The sequence below is a fragment of the Carassius auratus genome, chromosome 4 (genome assembly GCF_003368295.1).
Source record: "Carassius auratus strain Wakin chromosome 4, ASM336829v1, whole genome shotgun sequence".
Taxonomy (NCBI): domain Eukaryota; kingdom Metazoa; phylum Chordata; class Actinopteri; order Cypriniformes; family Cyprinidae; genus Carassius; species Carassius auratus.
This window is the reverse complement of record NC_039246.1, coordinates 19,606,373-19,617,754: the sequence shown is the minus strand read 5'-3', so window position 1 is coordinate 19,617,754 and position 11,382 is coordinate 19,606,373. Positions and strand designations below refer to the sequence as shown.

General features: G+C 37.9%; 1 protein-coding gene across 11 annotated transcripts in view; it reads left to right on the top strand.

The window, feature by feature from the left end:
- Window positions 1–10,269, top strand: part of LOC113061885 (membrane-associated guanylate kinase, WW and PDZ domain-containing protein 2-like) — a 190,268-nt gene extending 179,999 nt beyond the window's left edge. For 5 of the 11 annotated variants that reach the window (XM_026231406.1, XM_026231392.1, XM_026231413.1 and 2 more), the window contains 2 exons: window positions 18–156; window positions 4,921–10,269. In XM_026231406.1, coding sequence (XP_026087191.1) covers window positions 18–156; window positions 4,921–5,621 — 840 coding nt within the window. In that variant the 3' untranslated portion in view covers window positions 5,622–10,269. Of the gene's footprint in view, window positions 1–17; window positions 157–1,732; window positions 1,844–4,920 lie in introns of all 11 variants that reach the window. The other 6 variants (XM_026231442.1, XM_026231434.1, XM_026231439.1 and 3 more) reach the window with 5 other exon arrangements.
- Window positions 10,270–11,382: the final 1,113 nt, after the last annotated feature.

Sequence of the window (11,382 nt, the reverse complement as noted above, 5' to 3'; positions counted from 1 at the left end):
TCTTGTCTGTTTTGCAGGTTGGTGATCAGATCATTGAAATAAATGGGGAGAGCACGAGGGATATGACCCACGCTCGGGCCATCGAGCTCATCAAATCGGGTGGCCGTAGAGTTCGCCTGCTGCTCAAGAGAGGCACGGGGCAGGTCCCTGAATATGGTAGGTTTACATTGGCTGTCTGAACACGTGCCTTACTGTTCACAAATGTCTGCAGTATTAGCTCACTTAGTTTACAGGGCCTCAAGAGATTACAAAACAAATCTTTGGAGGAGGTGGTGTTTTATTGGGTAATGTATAAAGAAATGTATAACAAAGCGGATTGGCTGGAGATCACAGCATACATTTAGAAATATTTTGTGAAATAACTGATTCACACCAGGAGGACAATATGTGCAGTTGACAGGTTTGATCTGATATTAATATTCTGCACTCTATGGAATTTCTAGTAACGTTAGATCATTTTAGAAAAAAAGGTCACCATCAGTTGCAATTTTTCGCAATTGCTTTAGCTCTTAAAAGGGTCATGAACTGCCTTTGTTTTTTTATTTTGTACTGTTATCTGAGGTCCACTAATATTGTTATCAAGATTTTTGGCATCAAAAAACATAATTTAGTTACGACATTACTGTCAGAACCAATATTGTCAACACAGCATCATCTTTAGATTCAGTCTTTGTAAAAAATCTTGCTTTGAATTGTGCCTTGTTTGTAAACAAATTTGTGGGAAAATGAAATGAACAGAGGACCAAGTTCTTACTGACGCGGTGTGGATCTTCATTAAAAATAAAGTTCATTCACTCTTTCCTAACGTTGGGATCAGAAGGTAGACTTCTTGATGGAATTTGTCCCTGCACTCTTGCTGTCTTCACAGTCTTTCTAGTAAACACTAAATGCACGAATTGGTGGGCGGGGCTAAACAGGCAGTGATGTAGAAGCAGACGTTGATCTTCTTCTGCGGAGGATGTGCTTATTCACACTATTACATCTTAGAGTAGAACATTCCCCAAGCTGTCATTGTGGCCGACTGGCTTCAATATAATCTGTTTTTAGACTAACTATAACATTTTGAGTTCGGAAACGTACGGGATGTGTTTTTAGTACAATGACCTCTTTTATATAAAAAAATCCAGGGAAATTTTGGTTTCTCAGTTCATGACCCTTTTTAAATTCTCTAAACTGTAAGTAGAACTATCAAAAATGTTTGTTTTATGGGAAATGACAACACAAGATGTAGTAACTCAACCACAAATGTAATTCATGCTTCACAACCTAGTAATTGTGTCATTAAATTGGCTAATAGCACCGAAATTAAATATTGATCAACCCCTGGAAAGTTATATATATATATAATTTAGTGTCATATTTATTAAGAAATTCAAATGTTGTAAAAGTAACAAACTGTTCAATGATCTGAACTTACTGTTTTGAGAGAGAGAGAAAAATCTTGTTCGAGAATTGAGCCAAGCGATTGAGAAAAACCATTCTCTTGTACACTAATATTTAATAACTCTGAAAATTTTCCTGCTAACACAACACTTCTTTAACATGACTGTGACAGCATGCTCTTTGTATTAATGCAGATATAGCAAGTCTTCTTCTCTTTCATCAGTTTTATGGCTGTCAGTAAATAGTTCTCACTACCGTTCTCAATTTTCCTCACTGAATACTATCTCTACACTGATCTTAATATTGTCTTAGCCTGTGGCTACTGTTCTAACCCTAATGATTGGTCTAGGTTGTTACTTCGCCTCTTATAGGAATGGTACCTTCCAGTCTCTCCATGTGCATGAAAAGTGACAACCATGGTTCCCCCTATTTCTTCCTAATGGGCCATCCTAAAGACACGGTTTGTAACAGAGTGCATGCATTCTAACACACCAGTCATCATTCATTCTCGGAGTGCTGTGGTTTGGATTGCTGTTTTTTATATCTATTTTTTTGTTTGTTTGTTTAAATTTATGAGTATATATATATATATATATATATATATATATATATATATATATATATATATATATATATATATATATATATATATATACAGTAGTTTTACATTGTGTATTTTATATCTGTGTTAGTGAATGTACTGTAACTCACAGCTGTGAGAAAATGGTTATTTCAGTGTATATTTTGATCAATGACTGATAAATTAATTATTGAACTGATAATTTGAAGCAAACAAGCACACTTATTCACATAAATGAATCAAATTTCCCAAGTTTATTGCCATTTTAAATAAATTTAAATCAGAGTTATGTCTGCATTACCGCTCTAACATTCAAGTTGCAAGCAAAACTTGCCTACTGCTGTAGTCTTAAATCCTATGAGCTCCTAATAGCCATTGAAACAACCCTATGCGTACTCGCCTTTGAATTCCGCTCACACTTGGCCATCTCTTCTCACGCGTTTAGTATCCCACTGAGATCTCAGTGGCGCCACAGAAACTTAGCTGAAATACAGTCATCATGGGATGGTTGTGTCAGCCTCTACGGTTTTATATTCCATACCTGTCTTCTGTTTCACAGTGAAAAACCCTTTATGAGTTTGGATTCATCTTTTTCCTCTATAGACCAGTGATTTTTGCTACACTTGGGCCATATAAACAAGAGAAATTGACCCCAGTAGAGAAAGAAACCACTAATGCAGAGACACAATGACACATAATTGTTTACACTTGCCATATTTCCCTGTATTTTAAGCTTAATGATAAAGAGATGCTGTTGTAGGTGTTTGTTTTCATGTGTTGAATTAATGAATTCCCAACCAATGCGCTTGTTTGCACACGTTAAAATGGCCGCCTGGGTACTTATGTGCTTTGTAGGTAGACAGAAAGCTGAGCAGTCTTCGGTGTATCCTGTGATATACAAGGAGACAGGTAGGATTAGGGATGTATAATGAGAATATTAAGGTTGGTGACCCTCTTTTGTATTGGGAGTCTAAGGAGAGGAAGTGTCACTCCAATATAAGCATCGTGGTGTGAAGTGATGTGTTTGTGTGTGTATGTGTGTGGTTGTGTGGCAGTTAGGCAGATAGCATAAGAAGCGAATGAGAGAACCTGATTATTCCACATCCAGTAGACATGAAACTAACTTACTGGCTGAAAACTATCCATTTCCTGTCAGAAATGGGAGTTGTTTTGGTATGTACTGTATGCAGACAATATCATATAGACCAGTGGTCTCAAACTCAATTCCTGGAGGGCCACAGCTCTGCAGAGTTTAGCTCCAACCAGCTCCAAATCACACCTGCTTGGAAGTTTGTAGTATAATCCTGAAGACCTTGATTAGCTGGATCAGGTGTGTTTGATTAGGGTTGGAGCAAAACTGTGCAGAGCTGTGGCCCTCCAGGAATTGAGTTTGAGACCAATGATATAGACGTTTTGAGTTCTTACAAGAAAAGTACTGTGGCATTTCCATTATGCACAGTTGGTAATGGACCATGGAACAGTGCCAAACATACTTTGTGTAATTATTATAATGCAGATCCCATACTATTTGCATTGTGCATCTTAGAAAAAGGCCATGGTAATATCAACGTACTTTGTGACATTTACTTTATTTTTTATTATTTTTTATTTATTTATTTTTTTGGGGGGGGGGGTTACCCAAACAAGTTCAGTGCAAATTCCACCACTCAAACGATTTCATTTGTCATGTAACTCATAGGGCCCTATTTTAACGATCTGAAACGCAAGTGTCAAAGCGCGAAGCGCAAGTAAGTTTGTGGGTGGGTCTCGTCGCTGTTGCTATTTTCCCGGTGGGATAAATGGCTCTTGCGCCCGGCGCAAATCTAAAATGGGTTGGTCTGAAGTAGCTTCATTATTCATAGGTGTGGTTTGGGCGTAACGTGAAATAAACCAATCAGAGCGTCATCCAACATTCCCTTTAAAAGCAGTTGCGCAAGTTCCATTATGGATTGCTAATATTATGGCGTATTTACCAGGCGCACGCCAGGAGCGGTTCACAGCCGAGGAGACTGATGTTCTTGTAAGAGCAGTGAAAGACCGAGAAGTTGTGTTGTATGGGGATGGGAGAATAATTAGCCTGAATAATTTGTAAGCTAGATTTATGCCAATTTTTTCAAATCTTCGTGGCACACCATAATGATTTCCGTCATCTCATGTGTTAATATTTTTTTAGTGTAACAATTTATGATTTGCAAAAATAACTGTTGCATCTGTGTAGATTACATGAGCAAAGTGTATGCGCGTTGTGCACGCAATACATTATGGTCAAGCATGCGCCCTTAGCATAATGAACAACGCACAACGCGCCACTGACTTTAGACTAGGTTTTTTCTGGTCAGGGGCGCAATTGTTTAATGGAACAGCAAAATAGCACCAGGGATTGTTTGCGCCGGAACACGCCTCCTTTTTTGCGCTGAACCGCCCAGGGAGCGCAAGTTCATTCACTAGTTTAGCGACGTGCCTCTGTGGAGGGAAAAGCGCGCTTTGCGTGGGTGCAAAATAGGAATGACACATGCGTCGGTGTACAAAGTCAATTGCGCTGGGTGCAAGATAGGGCCCATAGTGCTAATTGCCTACACAACATTTAAAAAGTTTCTAACCCTAACCTACTCTAAACCTGCCCTCATTTTATCATTGGTACTTTGATAGGTAGCATTACTGTTTGTCACTGAATCCATTACCATTTGAACTGAATCCATGAAGTCTGAATTTTCCTTGAGAGGTAACTGCATGATTGAGTTGACAGATGAAATTAGCTTGCAGGGTAGGGATTGCACTCAACTGGTTTGGGGAGTGTTTGGTTCATGTTCGTTAGATAGTAATTCTTTGCCAGTGTTAGCTTAGGTTCCACTAATTCTTACTCTTACTTATTACTTATTCTTACTCTAGTGTGTTTCCAATTGTGCTCCTTTCTGTTTTGGTTTAAATGTTTGTGTGACTGTTCCATGCTTTCCCAGCAGATAATCCCGCCCCCTGGGATGCTCACACTACAGCCTTCGCAAGTCTGTCGGAAGTAGCAGCACCCCTCGACAGCTTATCTAATCCATCAGCTTCTTCTCATGTGAACCCACCCACCAACCCACCTCATACATTGTCCTTGGAAGCAGCAGGTCTAGACTGTTCCCAGGTTCCTAGAGGCCCAGAGAGTAGGGCTCTGGAGCAGGCCAGTGTGGGGAAGAGGTCAGCCCTGGCAGGTGGAGTTGGGGGTGGGACCAAGAAGAGGGAGGGCAACAGAACCAACCATCGCTCAATTGGAGGGAAGAGAGAGCAACAATACATTGATGAACTTGCGGGAGAGCCCAAATCCCATAAAGGCAGCCGGTCAAAGTCCAAGGAGCGCAGGAGGGAGCGGAGCAATACACCATCTCAAAAGCAAGACTCGCCCAAAACTTCTCCAAATGACACCAACATGAATGGGGGAAATGGATGCCTGAATGGTAGCAACAACCAACAAGGAGCTCTGGTGCCATTCAAAGCCCTACCAAAGGAACCAGAGAAAGGGCAAATGAGCCAAGAGAGTCGTCCCAGCCACAACTCCAAGACCAGCAGCTGTGCATCAGGCAGGAAGACCACAGTATCCCCAGGGCCCTGGAAAATCCCTGGTACGGACAAGCTACCCAGTACCTTGCGCTCAGCCACCTCCACCATCAGCAGATAACATCTCATCACGATCTCAGGCCCAAGTTTAGACCTTACTTTCGGCCTCGACTTCTTTTGGACCAACCTTTGGCAATGATCCGCCTTGTTTTGGAACTGGTTGAGCTCTTCTTGATTGCTTTTCACAGGCTTGCTCTTCTTGAAAGAGATAGGATGACTAGGTACCACCCTTGACTAGGTACCACCCTCCCACAATCCTCACTAAAGAACTTTCCATGCATTTCTAGACAGAGCATTTTTTATTTATATTTTAAGTTATTTTAACAGATACGACACCCACCACCTTAAGAACTGGAAGCATTCACTCCAAAAATGGAACCACGGTAGAATGAGTGCTGCATGTAGCGTGCAAAAAGATTCCCAGACTTGTTTGAACTGTTGGGTAAAAGCACTCAAGACTCTGAGATGTAGATGCAGAGAGAACCACTTACTGAGTCTGAACCACCACTGGTGGCTACAGCCATTTTTATACACTTTCATTAAAAAATGAAGAATACTGAAGGAGTTGCCTGACATACAGTTTTTGTGTATTTGAAGAATGAATATGTTTAAAGAGATCCTATATGAGTGGACACTTGACTATGAACTCTGCCTTAAAGACTGACCTGCAGATGTTTGTATAAGGGTCGGAAAATGAATATAGAAATAGATATATTATATGACTACATGTATCTGAGACATATTGTAAATACAGTCTTTACACACCATTGTGAGCCCATACTGGAGTACTGATATCATACACAGTGTAAATTAGAAGAGTGTAATCTAAAATTCATTCCTACTCCACTTTAAGGTGCGTTCCCACTGACAGCGATATAAACTTGAGTGGTTGCTAATAGGTGGTCCTACTCAACTTCAATACAGAACTGAAGGAGCCAATGGGCTTTGACCTTATCTTGACTCTCAATCTATTCTCCCTTTATGTGAGTACATGAACAAAGCAATTTGAGTCCAAGGTGATTTCGATGAAATGATTTAATTATGGCAGAGTGCCTTATGCCAGGGGTGTCCAATCTTGCTCCTGAAGGGCCACTGTCCTGTAGAGCTAAGCTCCGATACTAATTATACACACCTGAACCAGCTAATCAAGGTCTTCAGGATATACTAGAAACATCCCGGCAAGTGTGTTGGGGAAGGCTGGAGATAAATTCTGCAGTACATTGACCCTCAAGGATCAAGAGTGAACACCCCTGCCTTATGCTGACCACTTGTTGCTTTATTTGAGCTCTAAATCCTAGACAATGACATCAAGACAAAGAAAAACTTCGGCTGCTATAAATTCATTGGATTACTTGTTCCGTAGAAACTGTGCAAAAGTAATGCCAGATCTGAATAAGTATGCCATTACATTTGTGTCTCCGAATGCTGATTGGTGTCTAGAGAGACCAGTTTATGTCCACAGTATAGATATATCAGTATAAAATTCAAAGCTATTTTCATACATAGAAAGAGAGGTGAGAGTCTTCTAAAAGAAGTGCAGATATTTATTAATTATATCTTTGACAGGAGTTCAAATGTTTGTTGAGCACTTTGTCTTTAAGTAGACATGTGTACATATAAAATGCTGTGCATCCATGTTATTCATTGCATAAGTTGATTTTCAAAATCCTGTTATGAAACTATGTTTATTATTAAAGGTTGTGTATTGTTAAGTCTCTAGTTCACATGGTTCATGTCAGGGCTTCAACACTCTCCAGACAAGCGCCATGCTTGTTGTGAAAACGTTATGCTTGTTGCACTCTTCACAAAAGGGGGATTTTAACAAGCTTGCTAATAGCAAATTCTGAAAGTACATGAAAGAGGTGATGTATGCTTTTGTCATGCAATGTTTTTTTTTCCTTAGAATGTCATTATCCATCTTGTGCTGTATTTTGATGTATCTACATAGACACAGTCTATCAGCCTCTACTAGCTAGTATACTAAGATGTTAACTTGCTAATCGAAGGCTAACTGAAAACACAAAGAACCAATTAAAAGGTCTCAGATTATGGAATTTCTTTGACATTTATTTGGTTATGCTTTGAAAAGACCAAAGTAAATGAGGTTAAAGTTAAAATAGTTTGAACTGTAAGTGTCATGTTAAACGTCTGTGTGCCACACCCCTTACAAAAGAATTAACCCCAAAAAAAAAAAAAACACGGTTACTAGTTAAAACATGGGAACCACAATTTAACCATGGTTTTGCTTCACTAGCCATAGTTTAACCATGGTATTTGAAGTACAACTCTGGTTATGAAAATGGTAACCTATTCACCAAAACAAATAAAAAATAAAAACCATGGTTACTAGACTTCTATTATAATTAAACCATGGTTAATTTTCATATGGAACAGCAAGGTGGCTAAAGGCCCGTTGAAACCAAGGATGATAATGATGATCACTATAAAGTTGTAATTATCTTTCTAATTCTGAGAGTGGGGTAATTATACAGTATAACGATGATGCAGAGAATCACTTTCAGAACACTTTTTTTTCCCATCTGATGAATGATAAAATCACTGACAACCAGAATCAGAATCCACCACTTTCCAATTGAATTAGCATTTAAAGCAGATGGCATAACTGCATCGGTCGCTTGCAATAAACATAATGTTATTGTGCACTGACATGGATGCTAACCAAGTTATCATTATATTTATCGTTCTTGGCGTGAACAGGACTCTAGATTGATTCTTTGCTCCATTGAATTGATGTAACCAGTTAATGTAACCAACTGGAATGTTAAGCTGTAATGGAACAAACTTTTCATTAACATCTGGACTTCAGATAACATTATTATTCTGTGTTTTCTTTCATAATTTACTTTTTATGAGTTCAATTGTTATTAATGTCACTGTCAGTAGTATATACAGCATTACAGCATTGAAGGTGAAATAGGATTATTTCTGTGCAACTAGTGGCATCCAACTATAGTTCTGGACTGACAAAACAATATGGTCTCATCCAGTTGCATGATTTTGAAGGAGTGTATTAATTGTTTGATTTTATACTGATTTTATAACTGATAGTGGCACAGAAATCACACACACACACATCAAACCCCCATTGTGACTTCATTGTGTATTATTCCTTCAATACTGTGTACAATTATTCACAACTTATAATTTTGTACACTTTAATTCATATATACATGTCAATTCAAGTTCCTGTGAAAAGGACCCCAGACAAGACCTCATCCCTTTTATCCATTGTCATATCATCGTCTCTATTATATTCATCTCCCACAGAAATAAAGCGATGACGGGTTCCACTGACGCTCTTTGACAACTGTTGTATATGACAAGGAGAGCCGACAATGATCTAGTCATTACAAGATAGTGCTAACATTTCCCTGATAAAGACAAATTAATTGAAGCAATCCAAAAATGAGTGTGCCTCTGTGGCTATTACATTCCGAGTGGTAGTTCCTTCGAAATCTCAGACGGACAATGACATTGTCAAAGCAAATGTATTTTCTGTAGAGTGCCAGCAAAGATTTTGTGTGCATATGAATGAGTTGGATCACTAACGCGGTGATATCTCTAGAAATTTGGTTTAAGTACAAAATAAATTTTATGAATAAAGAACAAGGCATCTTAAGACCAGAAAAAACATAGTCCATGCAAGTACACGAATGTAGAAACAAATTTTAGCACATTGTAAATATACATTTCATTGTGCATCCTTAGCATCTATTTTTCGTCATAGCGCTAACAAACCTCCGTACTCAAGGGGGCAACAGAGTTATCTTAACTTGTCTTTACTGTTGAACAATGTGTTGTAAAGTTGCATTCAAACAGTTTTTTGGCTAATTTTTCTGGGTGAAATTCATTTATTTCAATAGAAATCTACACAATACGGATTTTGCGTGAGGGTGGAAAATTTCGCCACAGATTTCGCGACAGGTTCACGTTAGTCTGCTCGGTTTGAAAGTGTCTTCTGAGTCAGCTGAACTTTATACATCGCTTCTAGTGACAATTAACCCATTTTCAGTCTTTCTCTTTCTGAAAATTTAGTAGTGACTTCAAAACTCAGAAACTTCAAACTTTAGCTACATTACAAATGTTGGCCCTAAAAAAAAAACTGACGCTAAATTTTAAAATTAAAAATGCTATGTGTTACATTATGAATTGCATTCTTTTGCAATGCAACAACGAGAAAAAGGGGATTCACTTGCGTAGTTAGCAGCATTTGCATTCATGTACTTGTTTAGGCTGAGTTTCTGGCGTTAGGGTTTATTTTCCTTTGTCATTTTGTAGAGTAGCTAGTGTGTTTAATGAGAGAATAGTGTCAGTGCTTTCACACTGATTTTCCATTGATTTTGTCTTGAGTTTGCCAAATGTTAAAGAGATGTGACCTAAATGACTCAACCTGATAAATAACATGATTTAAGTAAGATGATTAATCAGTAAAGCCATGGAGGCAACGCAATGCTCAAAAGGGGCTCTCTATCACTGTGTAGAACTGAAAGAAACGAGTGGTTCATCCTGTATACAGCTAAAAAACTATAAATATGACACTATGACCTAGTTACAAAAACTGTAAGTGAGATATTTTTATGAAATGCAACTCAATGGATATATACTTACTTTTGCAGAGCTCTTGTTTACTGTATGATATTTACTGAAATACTGTCAAATAAAACCTTGAAATGGTGTAAAGTACTCAAAGTAAAATGCAAGTGTTTTGTGAGTGTTTTATTTAATTGCAGGTCTACACCATTATCCTTCTGCACGATTAACCATGTGATTATGCAACCAGTGGTTAAATGGTCTTTATTTGAAAGGAGATGCTGAAGTGTATGCAGGGTAGCGGTGGCATAATTACACGTTTACTGAAAAGAAACACACACACAAAATAAACTTCACAAGCCAAACTTTGGTTACTGTGCAAAACACTACATGTCAAAGGAACCAGTTTACCTACAATTTTGTTTTGTGGGTGGGTGCTTAAATTTGTACATTTAATTACAAATTAGCTGTAAAAACAGCTCGTTTGGCTTCTTGATACTGTAAACTGGTGTCTTACCATATTATTTTAATGTATTATTTTAATTATGAACACACGTACACTGGTTTGTAGTGCAAACATTTTTAGCATTTACAGCATGTTGTTATTCTTCTCGTTATTGCTACAGTGGCTAATGAACCAGAAATCTTGCACATTCACACACACAAAAAAAAAGACTTACTTCCGCATTGAAAAATAAGGTGGATTAACACAATTTTACTTCTCTGATTGCAAAGCTGGATTTCAGCAGTTAGTACTTCATAACTACAATGTCACATAATGACTAATATTAAGGTCATTCTAATATGCAGATTTGCTCACAAGTAACATTTCTTACTATTAGTGTTGAAAAATGTTATGCTGCTCAATATATTTTGCGGAATCAGGGTTCTTTAAGAAATATAAATGTCAAAACCACTTAGATGATTTATTTAAAATATAAATCTCGCAATACTGACTTTTTTCTCTCAATTGTGAGTTATAGTTGCAAGATATCACCCCCCCCCCCCCCCAAAAAGGCAGAATTGCAAGTTTATATCTTGCATTTCTGACTTTAGAAATCATAATTGTGAGATTATTTCTCAGAAATGTGACTTTTTATCTCAGAACTACGAGTTTATATCTCGTAATTTTTTTTTTTTTTAGTTGCAAGAACAAATCATGCAATTCTGAAAAAAAGTCTAAATTTCAAGTTAGTATCTCGCAAATCTGACTTATCTCACGATTCTGAGGAGGGAAATTTTTCAAAATTGTGAGTGGAAAACATTGAGAT